The 25826-nt window shown below is 44.0% G+C and overlaps 1 protein-coding gene across 1 annotated transcript in view; it reads right to left on the reverse strand.

Moving 5' to 3' along the window:
- The window catches only part of DNAH11 (dynein axonemal heavy chain 11), a 3435931-nt gene that overhangs the window by 1664878 nt on the left and 1745227 nt on the right, over positions 1 to 25826 (reverse strand). Inside the window, exons 48-49 of the mRNA XM_086939827.1 lie at positions 24190 to 24355; positions 11108 to 11210 (exon numbers count right to left, since the gene is read on the reverse strand). Coding sequence (XP_086795953.1) covers positions 11108 to 11210; positions 24190 to 24355 — 269 coding nt within the window. The remainder of the gene's footprint in view (positions 1 to 11107; positions 11211 to 24189; positions 24356 to 25826) is intronic.

The following is a 25826-nucleotide window of genomic DNA, read 5'->3' on the forward strand; positions in this document are numbered from 1 at the left end:
CCTGGGGATGAGACAGAACTCCTTATCTTAATAAAACCTTTGTATTTTGATTTGAAAGTTACAGTTCGGTATGTCTCTCAGGGGAAAAGAAAATCAAAAATAGAGGAGTAAGACAGATGCGTATTAGCCACCGTTCCGTTTCCTGATCTACATAAATGGAATAACAGAACATCTAATAAGGCTCGATAAAGACTTGCCAAGGATGGGAGAGTGTCAAATACTTTTACACGCAGATGATGCGGTATTGATCGCTCATACAGCAAATGGTCTTCAGGGGCTTTTGTGGATTTTATGGAGGTCCTGAATTTAAAAGTGAATTATTCAAAGACCTACATAATGACCTGTGGGCCGCTGAGCACTAAAACTAAGCACTTTAGAATGCGGGGAACATCTCTTAAAAAGATAAATAATTTTAGCTATCTAGGTATAATTTTTAGTTCCTCCCTAATATGGAAATCACATCTCCAAATGAAAACTCAACAATATTGGAGGAATTTTTTTGTTTTGCTGGGAAACTAAAACGCCAACTATTCGCTGAGATTAAAACAAAATGCACCTCAGCTTCCCTAAATAGGGCAGGGGTGTGGGGGTATCAAAATGCAGACCCACTCCAACATATGGAAAATGGCTTCTCACGTAGGTTACTCCCGGTCTTCGAAAAAACCTCAGCCAATTTTGTATGCCATGAGGATTTGAGTTTATCATTTATAGGGGATCAGTTAGGAGTAGCCCCACTCCCCTTACGGATCAAATGCAGGCAAAGTCCACAGGCTGGTTTAGTAACAGTGTGCATGTCTGATGATTAATCCCTAGATAATGCAAACAAAATACTGTGGCTTGCATACTTAAAATCATCCTTCCACAAATTGGGTTTAACTGATATGTTCTGTTGTAACGGGAATTCCGTTCTCCTACAGAACTGTGCATAGAGACCTGGAACCTCTGTGAATTAGGATGGCCAAAAAATCACCTCAGTACCCAAAATCCCCTTGACGAGCTAGCTACAGTGTCTCATTGGTTATAACAAACTCCCAATGTTTAGACAATAGACAAACCAGAACATGAACTTAGATTACCTCAGGTATGGTGGAACACATGAACACTCTTTCGTTATATAATCATTTCAAACCAGAACGTGGAGTAAATGAGGACACGTGCATATTTGAAATATTTATTTACTAATGCAGGGTTCTCAAACACAGTATCTTATATAATATTAGCAAACATATTATAAGCAACAAAGTTATCAACATAGTTATCAGCCCATAAAAGGCGAATGGTGACAGCATACTAAAATGCTGTAATGAATAGGAATCGACAACACCTAATTCTCACCCTCCCTATTTAGCATAGTATTTTATATCTATGAAGGTCTCATTTGGGTTTTAGAAGGGCGGGCCCACACCTCAAAATCTCAGTGGCACAGGATCACATCATCTTCCACCAGCTCTCTGCATGCGAAGCACCATCAAGTGAGTTACGTCTGTGTTCAGCACAACAATATAAAACCCGCCTAGAGCCAGATTTTGGCAGCAGCATGTGTGTTATGTCTATGGAGGTGCGAAGATCAGACCTCACAACAACACTGTGTCAGTTATCCTTGGAGCCTTCAGCAATCACTGTGCAGACAGTGTACCGAGCAAAACTGATATCAGAGCAATAACATATTATTTCTCAAGTAAATCACGAAGCTCTTCTGGGTTGAAAGCTAAAACAACAATTATGTGTCGTGTGCAAAATGAAGCAGAAAAGGAAAAATGGCGTTTAAACATTTAATAAGCTCATGCTAACTTAACACAGTATATAGAAAAGAATTAGTGTGGAGTTGTGGGCTGGGCGGACCGGAATAACAGGCTGGGAGGCCGAATGTAGTGAGCTATGGTTAAGGATTTATTTGTTGGTAATGCACACAAAGTCTTGTTCAACAGAGGTACAGGAAAGAATTCCGGAGGGAAGCGCCGAGCCGGGTGGGTTCTGATGCAGGGTAGATGCCTTAGTTGTAATCCTCTGCAGGGCTGTTGTCATCAGGGTACGGCCGGGTGATGGGGCTCCTCCGAGATATGTAAGGGAGAGAGAGTACAGGGGTTAGTCCAGTCCAGTAAGGACTACCGAGTACTTCCACCTTCACCGGGGAGTGAATGGGCCAGAAAATGAACGTGGGGAATGCTGGAAGGGTAGGAGGGGATAAGACCAATAAGAAACGGGAGGGGTAGAGTGATTGAATGTGTCAGGGATAAGTGCGGGGGAATATAAACAGTGTCCGTGATACTACACTTATTTACTAAGGGTAGTGCGGGGTGCTCGTGAGGGTCTATATACAAGTTAATGTTAATGTTAATGTTAGTTGGGATTTGTTAAGCACTCGTACGCCCGGAGGCTTCATGGCGCTGCAGGAGGAACCAGGCAAGGCAGTCAAAAAATAAAGCAGTGCTATCAGTAGTAAGCTTGAGAAAACAGCCAGGTTTTCAGGGATTGTCTAAAGCTGAGGATGTTATCATTCTGCTTTATATGGAGAGGAAGAGAATTCCAAAGAACAGCAGCTTGGTAGTCGAAACAGCTACCTCCGAGGCGCTTCCTTTTGAATGGAGGTACAATCAGAAGTGATTTTTAGGTGGATCGAAGGTGACGGGAGGGGTAGTATTTTTTTAATAGATCACTGATAAATGAAGGGCCGGAGTCATTCAGGGACCTGAACAGAATACACCCAGCCTTGAAGGCCACACGTTGCTCAACTGGCAACCAATGTAGCTGCTTGAGGCCAGGTCTGATGGATTGCCTCCTGGATATATTCAGGAGGAGCCTGGCGGCTTGGTTCTGAACAAGCTGGAGACGTTTAAGCTCACCAATTTGGAGGCCGAGGTAAAGGCTGTTAGAGAAGTCCAGCCTGGACAGAACCAAGGAGAGGACGATCTGTGTGAGGGCTGCTGAAGAAAGGAAACGAGCAATTTTTTTTATTTTCTTCAATTGAAAGATGCTGGAAGATACCACCGCTCCAACCTGTCTTTTTAGCGAGAGATCCTCGCTGATGAAGATACCTAGGCTTTTAACCACGGAAGACTTAGTAGGAGGCGCTCCCATGTTAGTGGGCCAGAAGTTGGAATTCCAACTAAGTGGGCTCTGTCCGGGCAGGACCAGCTCGGTCTTGCCCGGGTTGAGCTTCAGATGATTGCAGCTCATCCAGCTCAATATGTGGGACATAGTTCTTTGGAATTCGCCCACTGAGTCCATGGTGTTAAGAGGGAAGATGAGCTGCAAATCATCCGCATAGTTAAAGATGGTTACATTAGCATTCCGCAGGGAGTGCAAGAGAGGGCGTAGGTAGACATTAAAAAGAAGGGGAGATAACGAGGAACCTTGTGGTACCCCGCAGGTGGTAGGTATAGTGGGAGCAGAGAAGGAGCCCAGTCTGACCGATTGTGTACGGCCCGAGATGAAAGAGCGGATCCAGCTCAATGCGGGGCCCCTGAGACCTGCCTGCTCGACACGGTCGACCAAGATGGTGTGGTCGACCGTGTCGAACGCAGCAGAGAGGTCCAGTAGCACAAGCGCCTGATGGATTCCTGCATCTGCATTCCGCCTCAAAGTATTTAACACCGAGAGGATGACCGCCTCGGTGGAGTGGCAAGGACGGAACCCTGCTTGATTCGGTGCCAAATACTCCGATTTTTCCAAGAAGCTGGAGATAAATTCACAAACATGTGACTCCAGCAGTTTGGCACAGTATGGCAACAACGATATGGGTCTATAGTTGATGGGATCTAGCGGGTTAGCTCCTGCCTTTTTTATGAGGGGAACGAGAAGAGCTTTTTTCAGGTTGCATGGAACTTTGCCCTGTACAAGTCTTACAGGTATTTACACTATTTACACTATTTACACTAAGGGACACGGAGAAAGGATAGAGGGTACTCACGTGCCCCGCCGCGACTCTCATCCGAGTTGCTGCCGCTCTCCAGCCACCTCCGGAGGTCACCACCAGTCCTCCGACCACAGGTCCTCTTCCTCGTTCTCCTCTCCGCTTTCCGCCTTCTCTCCGATCTCCTCCTTCTTTCCGCTCTCCGTCGGGGGTTCCGCGCCGTTCGCTGTCTCCTGCCACGAGTCCGCTGGGCTGAACGATGCTTCATCTGTCCTCCCGGCTTTTCTATGTTCCAGGCGGACTGCAGTGGACGTGCTTCCGGTTCCGGATGGGTCGGGTTCCGGGTCACCGACAGGGGTTTCACTTTCGGTATCCTGTTTGTCAGTTTCCGGGTCTTCGTTGGATGGCGGATCCTGTGGGCGAAGAGAGATAGAGGAAGTCCGATTACCAAGGGACGCTGTTCGTCCCGTTGCGGGGGTGAGGGACCCCTGACTAGACCGCCATTCCGACGAGGTAGGAACTACGGTTTTTCCACATCCCCTTTCTCTAGCTGTCTTACTAGTAGGGTTGGAAGGAGATGGATAACGTGAGAGGTAATCAGCATTGCCCTGGTCTAGTCCCTTTCGGTGTAGTGTTCGGAAACGGAAAGGCTGTAGAGAAAGAAACCACCAAAGAACCCGGTCGTTGTGGCCCCGGTTGCGGGCCATCCACTCAAGCGGGGTGTGGTCCGTATACAAGAGGAACTCACGGCCCTCTAAATAATACCGGAGACTGTCCAGAGCCCATTTAATCGCTAGAGCCTCTTTCTCTACAACCGCATAGTTCTGCTCACGTGGGAAGAGCTTCCGGCTGAGATACAGAATCGGTTTTTCGACCCCTCTGGCATCTTTCTGTGACAGGACTGCCCCCAAACCCTGATCGGAGGCGTCTGTCTGCAGGATGAATGGTTGTGAATAGTCAGGACTGATTAACACGGGTTCTGACAACAGGGACTGCTTGAGTAGGTCGAAGGCTTGCAGCAGCTGGGGAGTGGGTTGCTGTAACTTCTCTTCGGTTCTGGAGGTTTTTTTCAACAGGTCTGTCAAGGGAGCGGCTATCTGGGAAAAGTTGGGTATAAATCTCCTGTAATACCCCAGCAACCCGAGAAAGGCACGAAGTTCTCTCTGGGTGAGAGAAGGGTATGGAGTGAATGGCCTGGATCTTATTGTTTTGGGGACGAATGACCCCTTCCCCCAACAGATAACCCAGATATTTCACGCTTTGGGCCGCCAAGGTGGTCTTGGTGGGGTTGATGGTAAAGCCGTGTTTACCAAGGGAGTGTACTACTGTCTGCAAATGGTGTAGGTGTTGTTCCCAGCTGTCGCTATAAATGACTATGTCGTCTAGGTACGCCCCGGCATAGCTGGCATGGGGTCGTAAGACCAGGTTCATAGCCCTTTCGAAAGTTGCCGGGGCTCCATGAAGCCCGAAGGGCATCACTCTGAACTGGAACAAACCCTCAGGGGTTGAAAACGCCGTTTTCGGCTTGTCTTCGGGTTTTAAAGGGATCTGCCAGTACCCCTTGCACAAGTCAAGGGTACTGATATATTTGGCTTTGCCTATACGCTCCACCATCTCGTCTACTCGAGGTAGGGGATAGGAATCAAAGGCAGAGATTTTGTTCACCTCCCTGAAATCGATGCAGAAACGAGTAGAGCCATCGGGTTTGGGTACTAGAACGATTGGGGAATTCCAACTGCTGTTGGACGGTTCGATTATACCCATCTTCAACATCTGGGTCGTCTCTTCTTTTATGACTGCTCTTCGTGCTTCAGGGATCCGGTAGGGTCTTTGTCGCACTGTTTTCCCTAATTCTGTGTGGATTGCGTGCTCCACGATGGTGGAGGGTCCGGGTAGGGAAGAAAACACTGATTGAACAGAGGATAAGACCCGTCTAAGGTCCTGTTTGTTCCTTTCAGGGAGGTCGGGATCCATACAGCCCTCAAAGGGAAGGGAGGGAGTGCTTGTCAGGACAGGGAGGGGCCCCTCCCATTTCTTTAACAGATTAACATGGTAGATCTGGGTGACCCCTCGGGTGGCATCCATATCGAGTTCATAGGTGACGGGAGTCACCTGTCTTAAGATAGGGAATGGGCCCTGCCACTGCCCCAATAGTTTATGGTCGGAGGAGGGCAGAAGTAATAATACCAGGTCTCCAGGTTTAAACGAACGGGCCTTGGTTCCTTTGTTATACTGTTGTTTCTGGGTGACCTGAGAGGCTACCATGTTCTGTCTCACTATTTCTCTGATTTGTGTTAAGTGGGTTCGGAGATTATCGACATACTCAGGGAGGGGACGGGTACGATCTGGCTCAGCTTACCAGGCCTCGCGAGCCATGTCTAACAGGGTCCTAGGGGCTCGTCCATATAACAATTCATATGGGGAATACCCAGTGCTACTTTGCACTTTGCAACGGATGGCGAAGAGGGCAAAGGGAAGCATCTCCTCCCACCTTTTGCTCTCAAGGCCCAGGAGCTTCTTGAGGGTGGTCTCTAATGTGGCGTTATAACGTTCCACCAGCCCGTCTGTCTGGGGGTGGTACGCCGAAGTTCTTATTTGTTTAATACCCAGATGGGCGCATACTTGACACATGAGGGAGGACACAAAAGGCGTACCTTGATCTGTTAAGATCTCCCGAGGGAACCCTACTCTACTGAAGATGGAGATGAGGGCCTTGGCGATGTTTTGGGTAGTGGGTTGTTTCAAAGGGACGGCTTCCGGGAACCGGGTAGCATAATCCACCAACACCAGAGCGTACCTACAACCCGTCCTAGAGGGTAGCAGAGGTCCTATCAGGTTCATACCTACTCGGGAGAAAGGCACGTCGATAAGAGGAAGGGGCTGGAGAGGAACTCGGGGGGGGACGATACCGGCTGTTTCTCTGGCAGACCGGACACTCCCTGCAGTATTGTTTTATTTGACCGTGTACGCCCGGCCAGTAGAACTTTTCAAGGATTGTTTGCCCCGTTTTTTCATCACTGAAATGCCCTCCCAGCAAGTGACTGTGGGCCAGATACAGGACTTTGTCCCGAAACAATCCGGGGATGACTAGCTGGGTTGGGAGCTGTGGCCCCCCTTTTCTATAGAGGAGTCCATTCTTTCGAAAGAAGTAAGGACCTACTTGCAGTGGGTCCTCATTGTCCAGGGCACAATTCCAGGCTTCCTGCAATACGGGATCCTCTTGCTGGGTGGCTCGGAATTCCCGGTCTGTTTCCCATGGGTGAACATCGATCTGAGCAGGGTATGCACCGGAAAAGATCCTTTTCTCTCTTTTCTTTTGCTTCTTGGTCTTCCCGGGTTTTGATGGAGAGTCCGCTGAAGGAGACCCATGGGGAAACGGGGCCTCCGCCCACCATTTCTTTAGGGAGTCTGTAGTGTCTTTCAGGAGGTGGGGAAGACCACTATAATCGCTACCTAAAATGGCTTGTTCAGGGAGATTAGGAACCAAACCGACAGTTAACATACTTCCCTCATCTGAGTGTTGTTGTACCCGCACTCGTGCCGTCGGATAACTCCTGGTGTCGCCGTGGACACATTTGATAGCGACCGTTCCAGTTAGTGGTCCGACAGGATGGGGTAGTTCCTGGGGTCGTAGGACGCTATGTCTACATCCCGTGTCCGCCAAAGCCATCATGCGGTGTCCATCGATTCTCACTGGACAGCGGAAAGGCGGAGGGGTAACTTAGTTGGTGAGACATACATATGTCCATGGGCTCCTCCTTTTGAGGACACACACGAGCTATGTGCCCGTACCCTCCGCAGTGATAACACTGAGGACCAGGCAGGTTGGGTCGAGGCATGACTGGGTAGGGCATCAGGGGAACCGGATCCGGTCTTCTGACCGCGGGAGGTGGTCTTTGGGGACGTGAGTGGCTGCCATGTGGAATACGTGGATGCGGTTCCTCTTTGACCCGTTGTGCCTCTTGGGCTCTACTGTAGGCACTGGCAATCTCCACCGCACTATCCAGAGTCAGGCGGGCGTGTTGTCTCACCCACTTTTGGGTGGCCGGATGTAGAGATGCCAGGTACTGCTCCAAGTATATTTTTGATAGAATCTCCTCCTTAGTGGCGGTGGCCGGTTTCAGCCATCTGTTCGCCAAGTCCTGTATCCGGAACGAGAGAGCCCGTGGCGTTTCTTGGGGACCCTCTTTGGCCTGCCGCAGACGAACCCTGTATGTTTCGTCGTCAATCCCCAGCCTCTCCAGAATGCAGGTTTTTATGTCTTGGTAGGGAGTCAGGCCCTGGATATTGGCCTGCTGATATGCTGCCTGTAATTCACCAGTCAACAGAGGACCCAGATAGTGGCCCCAGCGATCGGCAGGCCAAGCCGCAGCCTGGGCCAGGCGCTCGAAATTAGTGAAGAAATAGTCGGGGTCTTCACCCGACACATACTTTTGGAGGACGACTGAGGGTAAGGAGGTTATGGGTCTTTGTTGTCCCATGACTGTGGTCAGTTTTTCAAGGGCTTGGTCCTGAGCGGTCCCCTGTCCCTTTAGGACATCATGGAGTTGTCCTCGCTCATCTTCCGCAGTTTTAAGAAAGCGTTCCATCATTTTGCCAAGCTGCTCCTGGCTCTCTGCGAGGAGTTTGACTGCGGCCTCCATGCTTCCGGCAGATCCCACTTCTGACACCACCTGTGGAGTTGTGGGCTGGGCGGACCGGAATAACAGGCTGGGAGGCCGAATGTAGTGAGCTATGGTTAAGGATTTATTCGTTGGTAATGCACACAAAGTCTTGTTCAACAGAGGTACAGGAAAGAATTCCGGAGGGAAGCGCCGAGCCGGGTGGGTTCTGATGCAGGGTAGATGCCTTGGTTGTAATCCTCTGCGGGGCTGTTGTCATCAGGGTACGGCCGGGTGATGGGGCTCCTCGGAGATATGTAAGGGAGAGAGAGTACAGGGGTTAGTCCAGTCCAGTAAGGACTACCGAGTACTTCCACCTTCACCGGGGAGTGAATGGGCCAGAAAATGAACGTGGGGAAGGCTGGAAGGGTAGGAGGGGATAAGACCAATAAGAAACGGGAGGGGTAGAGTGATTGAATGTGTCAGGGATAAGTGCGGGGGAATATAAACAGTGTCCGTGATACTACACTTATTTACTAAGGCTAGTGCGGGGTGCTCGTGAGGGTCTATATACAAGTCTTACAGGTATTTACACTATTTACACTAAGGGACACGGAGAAAGGATAGAGGGTACTCACGTGCCCCGCCGCAACTCTCATCCGAGTTGCGGCCGCTCTCCAGCCACCTCCGGAGGTCGCCACCAGTCCTCCGACCACAGGTCTTCTTCTTCGTTCTCCTCTCCGCTTTCCGCCTCCTCTCCGATCTCCTCCTTCTTTCCGCTCTCCGTCGGGGGTTCCGCGCCGTTCGCTGTCTCCTGCCACGAGTCCGCTGGGCTGAACGATGCTTCGTCTGTCCTCCCGGCTTTTCTATGTTCCAGGCAGACTGCAGTGGACGTGCTTCCGGTTCCGGATGGGTCGGGTTCCGGGTCACCGACAGGGGTTTCACTTCCGGTATCCTGTTTGTCAGTTTCCGGGTCTTCGTTGGATGGCGGATCCTGTGGGCGAAGAGAGATAGAGGAAGTCCGATGACCAAGGGACGCTGTTCGTCCCGTTGCGGGGGTGAGGGACCCCTGACTAGACCGCCATTCCGACGAGGTAGGAACTACGGTTTTTCCACAATTAGCTATATGACACTGTGACCCATAAAGTATTGGTGCAGATTCTAAAGTGTTTGGTTGAGAGACTACACAGTGCAGTGAAAATTAAGACTGTTCAGGCTTATTTGCAAATATCAACTGCTAAAAATGCAGAACAATATTTATTATAGATAGAGAACCCAGTGTAATCGCTATAATCTCATGTTTTTTAGACTGAATCTAATTCTGTCTAGTTGTGTTCCCAATACAATGCGCTTGGCAGGACCAATTCCCCTTCTGCCATTACAATAATGTCAGAGCATGTGTCACTTTCTGTTACTTTGCCCACTATACTCTGGCCCAAGAACTACCTTTTTAGTTCCTGTGTTGCACATGGCAGAGATTAGGCAATACATGATTGGCATGGAGTACTTTCAAAAATTATCTTCAATAGATATATGCCATGCAGTTTTAAATTTCATCGGGAATGCATTGCAAATAAGAAATCGATATGCATTACTACATTTCTAATGACTGCATTAAATATATTGTATGCATTTATTGCAAAAAAAATGTTTTTTCAAAAAGAAGTCTGTGAACAGATTTAAGAATGATATTGTAGATACTGTTTACATACGATGCAAAGCCTGAATATTATTTCATCTTTTTTTATGTATTTTTACTGCCTTGGTCGCTCTTTTTATGTAAGCAGATAGCACTTTATTACTATACATGGAAGTTTTGATATGCTATTATGACGAATAAAGATGTATGAAACTCAATGTGATCGTTTAGTCTCACAGCATTAAATTTGCCATTAGAAAGAGAATTTTAACAGCGCATTAACCTCACTATCTTTAATTCATTTAAAAAATAACTCCACTAAGATAAGCCCTAAAAACACTTGTATGAAAATCTATTTGGACAAATACCCCATTTTTCTGAAGCAGGAGACTTGCATAAACATCTTTTATACAGAAGTTGAATACTAGGGTGAACAGAAAAAAAGAAATAAAACGTTGTGTTTTCATACTTAGTTTAAGCCTATTAATCCCCCAAAATATAAACTTAACTTGCAGCATTCATTTTTCAGAAAAGAAGGGCAATAGCATAATATTACACCACAAACCTATTAAAATCTTATTTTTTTATCTCACGGTTTATGATTTAAGTTGTAAGAAGATCCGGTTTTATTTGATGTAAAAAAAGTGCATTTGACAGCTCACATTTTTATAATGGTTCAATAGTTTTTACCCCTATGTAACAATCAATACATTCAACATCAATACTGTGAAAATATAAATTTGTGGCTATGCTCTTTCTTGTTATTCCATTATCATGAATTTTCGTGCATTAAGTTTAGCATCATGTGCCAGGATATACCTGTGATTTAAGGTAATGCTAATTTTTTTACCAACGTTATTTATAACCTTTTTCAAAGGCCAGGACAATGCGATATTAATCATGGTGCGTAAGTTGACTGACAATACAGTTGGATACTGCTTATTTAACACATCCCTGGTCATGTATCTTTACCATTGCAATCAATTGAAATAAATTCATAGCCTAAAACTTTACCTGTAGTCGTGGGTTGATAGTGAAACTGCCTGCGGTTGGATTCATGCATGCAATATATTGACACTTATGAATTTCCTTCAAAGTTAACTTGTGTCTGTCATACCTAAGATATAAAAAAAAATTTAATTTAACCTTCTATGTATGCTTAGTGTGTGTCCATTGTATACAAAGATAATAGTGGCAACAATCAAACTTTTCTAAAGCTACCACCCAAAAGGAAAACATCACAAAATTGTATGTCTTTGCATGGCGCCATGCCACGTTTTCAAATTTCATCTTAAACACCTATTTACTCTATTAAGTCATTGTAAGCCATCCATGTATAAAGAAAATAAAACCTTAACATTACGAACATGGGGGCTGATTACGATGGCGGAGGGACTTTAGTCTGTCTGCCATAGTCCTGGGGCTTAGGACCGTCCACCTATATGGTGGCTGTCTCACACAAGGAATTACAATGCAACCGCCACTGTGGCGGTCGCATTGTGCATCTTTACCATTGCAGAGGGTGCTGCTGGCTGCAGCACCCGCCCCAATGGTAAAAATGGAAGATTTGCATTTCCCTCAACTACATGGTAGGCACCAAACAGTGCCTGCCACATGGTGCAGGGAAATGTTGGCGGGCACCATGGGTGCCCCCCAAGTACAAAACTTGAGTGCCCCTGCTGAAGGGGGACACATTATGGGCCCCCAAAGTACATCCCCGCCAGCCTGTGAATGGCGGTTGAACCGCCAAACACAGGCTGATAAGGATGCAGCATCCTAATCTGGTGGCCGGTGCCTGCTACACACCGCTACCATTTAAGAGATGCTTGGTGGGTCCGCCAGGCCATCGTAATGATTGCCTGTGGTGGACCTGTGGCTGATGGACTTTGCGTCCGCCAGCACACCGTCCACCATCGCAATATGGTGGGCGGAGAAGTGCTTTGAGATGGAGGTGAAACCACCACCGGCAAGCTGCTGGTGGCGGTTTAACCGCCATCATAATCACCCCCATATTATCCTCAACCAACCAGCAATTGATGTTACTTGCTGCACATCTCAAATTAGAATCATGGATGTTTTGAAAACACACATTCCCAGATTTGACATTTTTCAGTGATGCAATAAATTTTTATCACCTTGACACAGTAAAATATTTGGGAAGATTCACTTTTCTTTGAAGATCGGTTTGTGTTTCAAAATAAAAGGTGAATGTAAACGGTTTACAATGGGCGATCGGACTTTTTCCAATGGCGTGCCTAATGTTTGCTAGTCCACAAAAACGTTGGGATGAGTATCTTTCACCATTTAGAGTGACGAGAATAAATAGCTTTTAGTTGATTCATCCAATATGATTTTTGAGTGTCGACGGAGAACTATAGTGTTTAATCATGAGTTACCAGAAAAAGGAGATATTTAACCAGAGTATGCGTAAAATAAAGCTCCTCTCTATTCAACATTCCCAGTTTTGCCATTTTCCATTTGTGAAACTGACGAGCACAATGTCACTGTTGTTTGCTAACGAATTGTTACCATCGATAATTACCACTCAGATGTGTACTCATGTATACAGGTCAGCCCAATCGTTTTGGTCTATCTTGAGTCCCTTTCCCAGAATAGCCACATTGCTGTACAAGAACTGTTAACATAATTTACATATCCTCCATATTAGAACACTGGAATGTTGGGAGCTCCATTGAAAACAATGGAGTGCTCCGGGCTTATAATGGCTGGTATAAGCCTGTAGCTCCAACATTCCAATGTTTTTTGTTCACAGCTCTGGCGTTGAACAAAGCTTCAGGGAGCCTGAGGGGATTGCAATCCCCTCACGCTCCCATAAGGCTTTGTTCTTTTTTGTTAGAACATTCTGCCCTCTAGTGGCAGAATGTTCTAATAGCCTTATAGCCCTTCGTAGCAGGGCTATACTGGCTATTAAAGTCCCTCCCCTTGTTAAAGACAACACTGGAGAGGGCCTTTAACCCCTTGTATGCTGGTGACGAACCCCAGCAGTCACGCTCCACGGTGCTCGTGTGCTGATGACGGCTGGGGTTCGTCACGGCCCCGCCCTGTTCGTTTGTTTACTGCAAAGCGGCGGAAACGGGCCAGCAGCGAAGGGGTTAATAGCCGGTATAGCCCTCTACGGCGGGCTATAAGTCTATCTTAACAACTTTTTAAATTTGTGATGTTTTTCAAAATCCTTTCAAATAGTGCAAGTCATTTTATGACAGCTTAATTAGTGTTCAAAGCCATTAGTGCTCAATGATGTGGTATTAAGCCAAAATTAATACTGGAGTAAGTCACAGCTAAATCTTTGTCAATATGGCCCTTGGCCCTCATGTGGTATTATTAGGACCATTTAGCCTCATTCATGCCATACTCCTTCATCAATGGGTCATTAAATTCATAGTTCTGTTTGTGTGCCCTTCTGCAATTTTCAAATGCCACTTACCTCTGCACTGTCTAATCAATGGCCCTGCAAACCTGAAATGAAGTATGCATTTCGGTCTGCCAAGAAGAATGGTTATTGGTAGGGTGCACATATCTTAGAAAGGTGCAATTTACACATGTGGAATCATGATATGGTACCCATACAGTGTACCAGCCTGTTATCCCATTTGTGATCAATAGAGCACTGCTCTGGCTCGAATTCAGTCAGATTTAGACCACTCTGGCGCTTTGTATGTGTATGTTGTTTGGCATTAAGTTACTAAATCATGCACTGCTAGGCTCCTTGTTTATAAGAAATAACATTTGCTGAAAGGATATTGCAGGTTTCTTCAACCCCAAATAAAGCCATCAGTTTTGCTCTGTAGTCTCTGAAGGCACTCTATACCTTTTGGTAACTGTAGTGTCTGAACTAAATATTGAATATTAAATATTTAACCATTCATGACATACTCAGTCTGACAGTGGTTGTTGTGCTCACTTACACAATACAATACAATGGTCCAATTGTGCAGCCCTTGTCATTGTTGGAAATGTTCCCTTTCTCCAGCTTCTGCCTTCTGTTGTAGAACCCGTTTTGTGTTCGCCAGAGGACTCTGTGTTCTTTACCCCTGGTAAAGTGCTTGTGCTCTTCTCCCCAAACATTGTAAAATATGGTAAAATCGGCACACGCATGATAGGCACACTTAAGTCCCAAATATATGGTACTATATGTACCTGGGGATTGTAGGTTAAATGCTACTAGGAAGCAGCAGTACTCATTGTGCTCCGCATTACATCAGGCCTATAAAACATGTCTTCATGCCTGCTCCTCTTGAAACCTGTGTACGCAGCTTTAAACTGCCATTTTGCACTGACAAAATAATCATTTTGCCAGGCCTAAACATTCTTTTGCAATGCTTGTAAGTCAACCCACAGGTGAGTCCTAAATGCCCACAGGGCTGGGTGCATGGTATTTAAAAAAATAGCAGCTGTTTATTTATTGTTTTATATGCCCGGCAGTGAGAAATCCCCAAAGTCATTTTTCACTGTCGCAAAGTTAGTTCTCCCATATGAAAACACTGGCCTGGATTTTAACAATTTACAATGGAGAACTTTAGTTTAGGAGTTAGAGCCATATTTCAAGGACTCATTATAATTGAAATTTAAAATCTAACTTAATGGGCAAGTCCTATTTTATATTACTATTTTAGAAATTGCACATTAAGAAAGATGCTATTTCTCTGCATTAACTTTTCTGCCAGTGTCACCTGACTGTGAATTGCTCCCCTGGAGTGATAGTGTATTGCTCCCAGACCTGGGACAAGGACCTTGGGGGGTGTTCCTCTCTTGAGCAGAATGGCCTGCAGGCTTGTACCCAGCACCGTCTGAGCTTCAAAGGGTAGCCTAGGGCTGTACTCTACCCCTTTATGATGTCAAAGGGTGTCTACCTTGTGACTGGCCTATGGAGCTCACACTTAGACCTGCCTCTTTTTTGTACCTTTAGATGGGCTGACACCAAACTCAGAAGGAGGGGAAAAACTGCCAAGAACTGGTTTAGGGTGGGCCTACTCTCCCACTTGTAACCAAGACAAAGAAGTGAACTCCGATGTTCATAAGGCTGACCACCAGGTAAACCTACATGGATATAACAAGCTGCAAGAGGCCATTGACTGCAGCTGCCCAGCTGATCAGGATTAGACCCTGCAGTGGCCTTTACCTGCCACCCAGTGTGTGTCTAAGAGCTTCCCCCAAAGGTCGTGGGGGGGCCTTACAAGTGTACTCCTGTGCTGGATTAGGACTTAAAAGAATATAATTAAAGGTTTTTGACCAGGACAAACTGGGTTGGTGCATCAGACTTATGTTCCTTTGCAGTCAGAGTCAGATTACGTCAAGATTCTGCTCTACCCCAGCCACTGACTATTATAGGCAATTTGAGCTTCTTGGCTCTAGTTTTAACGTAAACATTTACAAATTCAAAACTCCAGTTCCTCTTATGGGATTACAGGTATTACATCACTCATCACATATGGAATGGCATCACTGATAACATGTGATTGTGTATGTTGAACGTTATGAAGCGCATCTTTTCAAACCACTAAAGTTTTGGGTGTAAGTATTACTCCTGGTTAAACAAGGAAAAGCTGAGTGCACCTCATTTGGGTTGCATAGGTATGTTTAAAAGTAGGCCTGGGCGTGGAATTCCGTTTTTCCCACTTTGCGCTCCGCACGGAGTACCGACAAAAACTGAGTGGAGCAGAGTTTTTCCTTGCTCGCACTCACCAACATGAAGTTGGCAAGCATGAGTGAGGAAAATCTTATTCCAGACCACCTACTGGTGAGATCTATCAACGTGGGTGGTCGCAGCTGGTCACTACCACTTGCACTGAGAAACCTTCCATTTGCATTGAGGAAGCTGCAGCTCTGAGTAGAACATCTACTCGAGTGGAAGAAAGGAGCAGCGACCCCATGCGCTGCACGTGGTACTGTTCGTGCTATTTTTATACAGCGTGGGACAAACACTTAGTGCTAAAAATCAGTGCGTATAGGGCAACGTAATGCACTCCATGTAGTGCGGCAGAGATTTTTGGTTAATTTGTGGAGTTCCGCATAGCCGAATAACTATGTCCAGGCCTATTAGAAAGTAGATTGAGGCTTAACGCCAAAGCCTGCTTCAAAACATGTGCGAGAAAGACCAAAGTTTCTTGTAAAAACAGATGATCTAATAGCAAGTCTCTTGGCATGTGCCCATATTAAATGTTACGTTATGTTATGTTATGTTATCGATATTTGTTATGCGCACAGCTGCTCCAGATAAGGAGCGTCCTGGCGCAGTGACAAGGTAGGACATAACATAACAGGAACTAAAACGGAAGGCCTTTAAGATGACTGATTAAAACAAGAAGGTTTTAATAGCTTTCCGAAAAAGCGTAAGGTCCTCCAGCAGGCGGATTTCAACCGGAAGAGAGTTCCAAATGGTTGCAGCTTTGACGCTAAAAGAGCGTCCTCCCGCACGGCAGAGCCTTAATCTAGGGACCACAGCAAGAGCCTGGCCTTGAGAACGAAGGGTGCGCGTGGGTACATAAAAGGACAGAAAGCTGGACAAATAGTTGTAATACAGTGGTATAGACAAATTCCACATAGCAAGGGCATTTATAAGGTGTAGATGGTTACTTTCCGAACTTTGTTGTAGACTTTGAGGCATTGCAGGTTGTTGAATAATGTTAAATGTAGGGGTGCCTCACTTAGAGGCGATTTATCTCACTCTTTTGTTTTAAACACGGCTCTAAGCTTGTATGCCATTCTGTCCATCTTAGTAATGTGTATTGTGTATTTTGCTCAACTACTGAGGGTTGTTCTCTGGGCCTGAGCAATGCTTAATTTGCAAACAAATAAGTGCCAGGGCACTCATCAGGAGGCCACTGCAGCTTGCACCACCAATTGCCCCTGCCAGCACTGTCAATGACAGTAACAACACAACTACTGACCATCACAATCCTAAAGTGTAACTGTCCGGATTATTCCAGGCCCCTCAAAGTTATAAGAAGGGCTTGGGCAGCAGGTATTAGTTACTTTTAATGTATATTGAATGAATAAACAACTATTGTTGTGATCATATTGAAAACAGACAAACAGCGCCACTATGTGTCAGACTGTCATAAGTGCCGGTGTTCACATTTACATGCCGTTGCCCAGCACTGAGAACCACTGGTGCAAATTAAGCACTGGACAGAATTTTGTCTTTTTAATCGCATATATATAACTGCCAACCACTCGACAGCTGTACCAGTAACTCAGACAGTGTTTTTTTTATGATTTTTCCCAAAATTGGTGTAATTTCATTTAGCAGTTTTTCATGAATCAGAGAGCAAAGTTTCCTATAGGAAAAAACATGGGAAATCAATGATTTGGGACAACCCAACTTTTTCTTGCCCCACTTGAGGGATCAGCATGAAACCTTCCGGGAAGGAACTGACGTGGATGAACTTTTTTTAAAGGTTTTGCAGATTCCTCAATTGGCACTAAAGTTATTAGAAACATTCTGACCTAATTATAACTACACAGTGGCGATGTATATGTGAGTGGCTTGTTGTATGCATTTCTATCCCAAAAGAAAGATAAATCAGATTCTACCATAGTTCATCGTATATGTAGTATATCTTAACTGAAGATGCGTTCTGCAGATCTTTGTGTTCCACCCTCCATAGTTTTAGGGTTTTAAAGTGTGATTTTAGTGCCACAACGAGTATAGATAATCAGACACATCCACCATATGTTCACCCGTCTATGAAAGTGTCAGCTCTTATTTTATCCACCACTGGTTCCAGTGACAGACTATAAAGAAGGACAGCATCTATGACGTCAGTGTGTACAATAACATACCATTCATCCAGGCAATCTAAACATGACCCAGCAGATAGTGGGATTTTGTAGTAATCCAATCAATTGGTTTTCACATTATTGGAACCATTCTGCAAGTAATTTATTTCATTTTTATTGTAGCTCCATACTGGATTTTTGTAATCCAAAATAACAAACAAATATTGATGATGGTACAATAAATAAATATGAAGATAAAAAGAATACAGTAAAAGAAAAAAAACTGGAGAGCCCGGACAATAGGAAACAGTATCATGTTTATGGAGAAAAAGAAGAAACAGTTGTAGTAAAGTAAAGAATAAAGCCAAAGTAATTGTCCCTGATCCTACTTAAAAGTATTGTAGGCAGTCAAAATCAATCAAAGAATTGAAACTTGCCAACAACATTATGGCAGTACCATGACAACATGAAAGAGTGAATTGCAAAACTTGGGAGAAGAAAGGGAACTTTTAAAGAAAGAAATTAGCAGACCTACCCAACTGTGATGTTCAAATCTAGCAACAAATACTTTTTTTTCTGATTACACCCCCCCCCCCCTATTACCCTCCTAGTGCCCTACCATGGATGAAGTTGGGGAGAGCAGCGGTGTCACGTGAATTCTAATTAAAATTACATTGAAGCTTCATCACAGCAATGTGGCTTGCTTTATTCCTTAAAACGCTTATCTTAAACCTTAAAACCCTTCTTTTCCAATAATTCTCTGACTGTTTCATGTTCTCACTGGAAAACTAGTTTGGCCTTCTGCTTCAACGGTGGAATATGTACTTTTGAACCTTTAATGCTCCAACTTTAGTTTGCAATGTGTATTTTTTTAGTAAATCTATATTTTGTAAATATGTAACCTTCACTCTGGTTAACTCTAGTGGTTATATGTCTGGTCACCTCCACTAAGTTACCTGTAATGTCTGATCTAATTAATGTACTTTGTGCATTGTAAATCACTCTGACACCTCTGGGTAAATTACGCGCTATATAAAATCACATAAATAAGATAAGCTCCTTCATGGCAAAGCAGCGTTCACAGGAAAATGCAGAGAGTTGAATTGCTAGCAGCAGCATAAGAGTCGATAAGGAAGTAACTATATCTATACGTCCATCACAAAACCATTGTGTGCTTTCTGCTAGAACCTATCCTGAATGTGCTAGGAAGGTGTGTAGTCACACAGAATTCACTGGAAAGCATAAGAGGGACCTAAGAGAGATGGAACCTGCAGTAAAGGTAAACCAATCCAAAAGCCCCAACAGAGGTGTGTTATCAAAGCTTCAAAGTGACACAAATGGCCCAGAGCAGCATCTATCTGAAACAGTATCACAAGAAACTGTGATAGTTCTGAATATAAAGATGAGATCAGACACTCCCCAACTCATAGCGCAGTATGTAAAATAGGGAAAAGGAGTGAAAGAGCTGTGCCCATAAGTTCTTGGCCATTGTACAGTCTCGCTCTGGTGGTTCTTTTTAGCAGCATGAAAGTGTAGAGGGGAGGAAAATCATTAAAGAAACAATCAATTAGCCAATAACTTCTATGGGTACATAACAACCCACAGACAACTACTTATGGTTAGTTCATTTATTACAAAGCCTAGAACAACTGAACATAAAAACACCTCAACACTAGAGTATAGAAATACATAGGATTCGGCATGAAGCCAAATCTGTGCATCCAGTTTAGACAATGCAGCATGAACACCACAATTAATTCAAGAACTAGAATACAGAAAAGCAGGAAGCTTGAGTCAAAACATTCCTGCATCGAGGGTTGGTGAATAGAAAGCATAGGTCTATCTCTTCTCTAGCACTAAAGTGACATCACTAAGTGAGCATTTTCATGAAATAGGGTAAAAGGTGTTAGGGCATGGAATCTCCCTAAGAAGTCTCTCCATGATCAATGGGTTAAGTAGCATGAAGCTACAGAAGACAGAGCACTTTATAAGATGTTCTCTCTCTGAAGCCAAGAATACAGTGGTGCACTATCCTCAACTTCAACAACCAGTTATTCAGGGTTAACTTTCCCATGGTGCAGTTTGGATCACGCCATCCATCCTGGGTACAGTCCTGAAAGAAATTTTTCATGATGTTGGCGGTGTACCTTTCACGATACAATTCGTCCTTGGTTCCCATGCCTTCTTCTGTGTGAAGTTCAACAGCCTTCCGTTATCGACCCAAGCCACACAATTGTAACTTCTCCTCTCCTTGCATAGCTTACTAAAACAAAGGTATTACTTTTCCTAAAGAATGTATCCTCCACCCTCAATGGAAACGTAAGTAAACAGACTCTGCCATACACATGAAATTCAACTATTATTTATTTGAAGCAAGAATTTCCAGGCACTTGAATTTCAGGCCTAGGACTTTGGCTAACATAAGACGTATCTCTTCACATCATTACAATTTCCACAACCATTATTATAATTTCAAGTAATGCATTTACTCTTGTGTGAAATGGGAAGGTGTGTAGTCACACAGAATTCTTCATGTTAATGTTTTCTGCTTGTTACATTTATTTTCTACTTTAACTCTCCATGACTTTTATCTATAAACTAAAGCACATCATATAAATGTGTTAATGCGTCTCACAATTTTAACACCCCATGTTAACAATAATTGCATGATAATATGTGGATGTGTTCTATGCGTGATTATGATGCACCCCTACAATTTGAATGAGATTTCCCCTACATGAAGAGGAAACTAGCTATCTTACCAAAAGTGTCGATTACTAAGTACACAGGCGCAGTTTCCATTTAATGGACCAGTTTGCTTGACTTAAGTTACCTTTCAGCTGTACCATCCTGTTAATCAGTGGAGCAATACTGCCTATGTAAAGCATGGCAAACATAATGATAGAAAGCAGAGCAAATACAAGGAGATAATGGGCGGAGCGCAGAAACTTTTCAGACACTCCGCCCCAGTCACAGATCTGGGTTGAATCCATCATTGTTCTTTAGCTCACTTCACCACCCCCAGTTCAGACACAGCTATATGCAAATCAGTCTTCACCCTGTGCCTCATGGGAACAGTCCAGCCCGAATTGCCAAGCCATGTTTTCCCTGGACCGCAAGCAAGCATGCCCAGACTTGTGTCCCTTGCTCTCCATGCCACTGGAGTCAAGCTATCCTGGCTCACAACAGAAGTGAGAATGCCCTGGCAAAGCAAATTTAAAAATGTAATGAAGGAAGAGCCACAAAGCAGTGGAACACTGCGATTAAAAGGTATAGCAAATATATGTGTAAATGCATCACACTATAAATTACTTAAACTAGTGAATGCATTGAGGACGCTGAAGCAGGAGGGCAGTGCCTCAAAACTCGGCCGAAGACACAGAATGAGAGATTGCAAAAACTGAGAGGCAGCGCTACCAGAGGGAAGGTGGGAACGAGCAGGAATGGACTTCTCATAAGATGAGTCTGGCAACTAGTGGGGTACATTCCGTTGTAGCATGGCTTGAAGAGAATTGGCAATTACAAAAAAATCTAATCCAACAACGCCTAATGTCAGGAACATCTTAAGTCATTATCCATTGCTTGCAATTTATAAACTTGTGCCAGTGCTGACGAGAGGTGGCAGCAAGAGCAGTATCAACTTACATTGGCCATCCTTTCTATTTGTGGTCCTGGTTGATGGCAGAATGTGTGGCATGGAGAAGGACAGCTTGGAAGTTGTTGTGTTCATGGCTTCAATTGCGACCTAATTGGATGATCTGGTGGTGGATTTCCATGCTCTATCATTCTGTTTGCAAAAACAACAATTGATGGACAGAATGCAGAACAATGTCCTACATTTATCCCAGTACAGAGATCTGGGGCTAAATTCACAGTTTTTTTGCTCACCATGCCATTCCAAATTGGACCCAGCCATATGCAAATCAGTCTTTACCCTGCGCCCAATGGGAACAGTCCAGCCCGAACTGCCAGGCCAGGTCCTCCATGGACTGGAAACAAGCATCCTAGGACCGGTTTCGGGCTTTCAGCCCTCATCAGCTAGGGCAGCTTGACTCCAGTCGCATGGAGAGCATGGGACCCACATCTGGGTGCACCCTTCCCTCTCGTGGTGACAAATGCAAAGAGCACAAATTATGGATTTAACCCAGATCGCCTGACTGGGTCCGAATGTATGATTTATTCAGCATTCCGTCATCATTTGTTTGCGTAGCACTCTCTATATTGAAGCAGGCCACCCCTAGCTTGAAGCGGTGTAGCAATGGGTATTCTGGGGCTTGTTGTACCCTCCTTGATAGTTTGCTAAGTCCCTCAGCAAAAAATTTCAAAGAGCTTCATATAAGCAGGAAGAAAACACTCCCTTATGGGGCACAGCAGCCTCTCGAGGGGGGGGGGGCAAGGGACTGGATCTGTTTACTATTGAAATAGAATAATTGACTGTCCTCCTGTAAATCCACTTTAAACACTGCTGCATCAGGTTACTATGTGCAAGAAGTACCAATTAAATTGTTGCAAAGAAGTCTAATACTTGGGCCGAGACAGACTGATTTAGAATGAAGGCATCGTTGCTAATGGACAACAACAAAAATAGTTTTCGAATATGTTTAGGGAGCTCATGTGGATGTTTCAGGAAATATGAAATATAACTGTCACTGCACTAAGTATGTTAAGAACAGATTAGGGTCAATTGAGAGCTTTTATATAAAATCAGGCAGGGTTCCTTGGCTTAATGCACCAACAAAAACCATTGATTAGTAGCGTTTGACAAGAAGGCATGATCAGAGGCATGCTGCTCTAAAGCAAAAACACTGAGGTTTTCCAATAGGACAGTCTGTCGACTTTGTAGATGAGTCTTTATTTCACTGATATTTTCATGTCTTTCTGGGTGTCGGCAAGGTCTTGAGAGAGAGACAGGACATATGATCCGCTGTAGGATCCACAACAGGAAGCTAAATTGGCGGACAAGCTTTAAGGTTCGAGCAATAACAGAGGCTTAAAGATAGGCCTACAAAGAATCCAGGTGGCACCCCAATCCCTCAGAACACCTAGGATATGATCTAGTCCTCTAGCATCTAGCTGCTCATGGAAACATAGGAAAGAGAGTGAGGGAAAGAATCTCTACTAGAACTCCAACACTTCTCTGTGTCACGACCTATAGTTACAACATACATAAGATACATAAAATTAGGACTTTATAAAAATTCACAAACCCTCTGGTTCCGTAGGTAAGAGCTTGAAATGACCCAGGTAACTAGGAGGCCAAAAAAATCACAGCGAAACATAGACAATTTGAGGAAGGCTTCAGATGGGGGATGAGAAATACTATAATGGGAGCAGGAGTACAAAACAAGGGTGTTCATATTTAGGAAGGGCAGAGTGCACAATTTTCATGAGACAGGCAAGCTCTAAAACATATAATTGTCAGTAGTGAAAGTATTAGCAATAAGGTTACTTAAAAATGTTGATGATCTTCACAACCCCTTCCACATTAGCACGAGTAAATATGAGCCTCCTATAGATCAGGTTACTCTGGATTGCATGTTCTTTTTGGACCCTCTTTCTGGTGAGTGGCAGCTGGTGATACCTCCACAAAAGAACCAAACATGAGCATCACATTCATTCAGCAATAGCCACTTAGTCAGACTTATCCTTCCCTACAGCTCTTGCTTCTTCAGTCCTCTTTACGGCATCACCCAGCTAGTGTTCCTGGAGTCCTAGTGGAATGAAGCCTTGTGACCATAAAAGAGAATCTTGAGCTCCAGGAGAACAACTAAGTCCTGGCATAACTTTTTTAAGTGAGTCAAATCTCTGAGCCTGTTCTCAGTATGTGAATGTGAGACTCCACCTACCTTTCATCCAGGTACAACTGAAAAAGACTAAGGTAATGTTTCAGATTACTTAATTGTTCTCATTGAATGATATGTTTCCATAGATTGCCTTGACTAAAGTTGTTCCAACGAGCTTACATTGAAATAATTAGAGCCATTTTAATGTATTTTCCCTGTTTTCATTTGTTTTGGTTTCCCTATAAAAACATGTTCCAGGCTTCTTTACTAATTTCACTCTATTGTTTTTTGAGTTGTTAAAACGTGCCATCCAATCACCTTCCCCACAGTAGGTCTTAAGATGAATTCATGCTACCTAAGGATGAGACACTGATATTTACATAGTTCTTTACTTGTCCCTGAGAGACCTGTCAGGCAAAAATAATATACAAATCACTGTTATATTTTATGTATAATTCTAACAGTTTTGTTTTAATTTCTTTTGGATGGTAGAGTCATTTGCAAAAAAAAGGTAAATTCTCTAATCAAAACTTGAAGACCTTAACCTAATAGAAAGCTGTGCAGATGTCTTACCAGTGTCCATTATCAATATGCTGTCGAATCAGTGTGTGAGGTTGAACCGTTCCATATACATCCACCTCAGGCATGTTCAGGTCATCGATAAAATAAACCAATTTTTTGTTTCCTTGAGGACCATAGTTACGACCTGCTTTTTTCTCCAAAGGTTTCTCAAGAAGTCCTGAAAAGTTACATTAATTAATGGTTATTGGTGACAATTAAAATGCTATAAGAAATGCAAAAAGACTTCACTCGAGTAATGTCGATGGGGATCATAATACACCTTTACAGCATGGAAGTAAAGGTTGTGAGTAGAAAAAAAGCCAGGAAGGGGGTCGCAAGACTAAATCAATTAGATCCACACAAAAAGGTGACAACTAGACACAGCATAAGCTATGGCAGGCCATAAATCTTAAAAGTAGGGTATGGTAGAGCAGAAACAGATAACTGCAGTGAACACCTTATCACATCCGAAGAGTGAGTGGATGAATACCACAATGTCTAGGGAGAGGACATTTCATTTGGTTGGGATAATACCATTATGTTGGCCAGAATACTTTTTTTTTTACTCTTTCAGCAGTCAATTACTGAAAAAAGGAAGGAGATGTTTTCAAGCCAGTCACAGATTTCTTTCCAAACAGAAGACTCCAACACTCTCATATGCAGAGACAAAAAGTAGAACCTATTTCTTCATGACTACATGAAAACGATTTGGATTGACTTCCAGGAAAAGCTAGTTGCATCTTCAAAAACTATCAGGCCTGGCTTTATTAGACACTAGCAGCCCGTCCCGACGTTGTCCGGGTATGAATTGCTGCCGGCCAGTAGTATATTGTTTTGTAGGATTTCGCTTTGATAGCATTTCTTATCTGTGACAGGCCTGTGAAACGCTCCTATTCACAGTGCACTGCTGAAGCACTTAAGAGTGCGCGTTCAGTATTGTGTGAACTCGAGTTTCCCTACTTTATTTTTCCTTGCAATATTATATAGCGCAAACTCGACAACATGGCATGAGCACAATTTACATTACAGAAGAACACATTCATTTGTGGTAGGCACGGGGAGACAAAGCGATTTGCCTGGAATCACAGGCTGTTGAGCTGATGCCGAGATTGAAAAGTAGCTCCCCAGCTCTAAAGTTCGCAATTCTAGAACTTGTGGCGGGAGGTGTGTCTAAAAGTGTATGTCGGTGCTGGCCATCAATGAGAGAGACCTGTGCATTTTTCAAATGGGTGGTGAAAAAATATGAGTATGTTGCTGGAGATGTGGGTCGCCGTGCCACCAATGTACTTACCGGGGAGGGTAAACACCCATTATTCCGCAACTTTCTTTCCGCATACCAACACTCTGCATACTTTCATTATGAAAGTACCATGACTCTGCAATGCCATTATAAAGCATGGCATTACATTTTATATGCTTTTACCACGGATACATTCACAATGAAATTCGTTGTAAATGCATGAATGGTAAAAGCCTGTTTTTTTATGTTTGGATAAGGTAAGTATGAAGGAATTTATTTAAATATGATTTTGGAACTCCGTGGAGATCCACATATTACATAGTGACAAACAAAATATAATAAAATGAAACCATATATGAACAACTTATACTAGCAAAGAATATACAAAGTTAACGTACCATTCATCTAA

Source organism: Lissotriton vulgaris, chromosome 10, assembly GCF_964263255.1.
Source record: "Lissotriton vulgaris chromosome 10, aLisVul1.2, whole genome shotgun sequence".
In the NCBI taxonomy this organism is placed as follows: Eukaryota; Metazoa; Chordata; class Amphibia; order Caudata; family Salamandridae; genus Lissotriton; species Lissotriton vulgaris.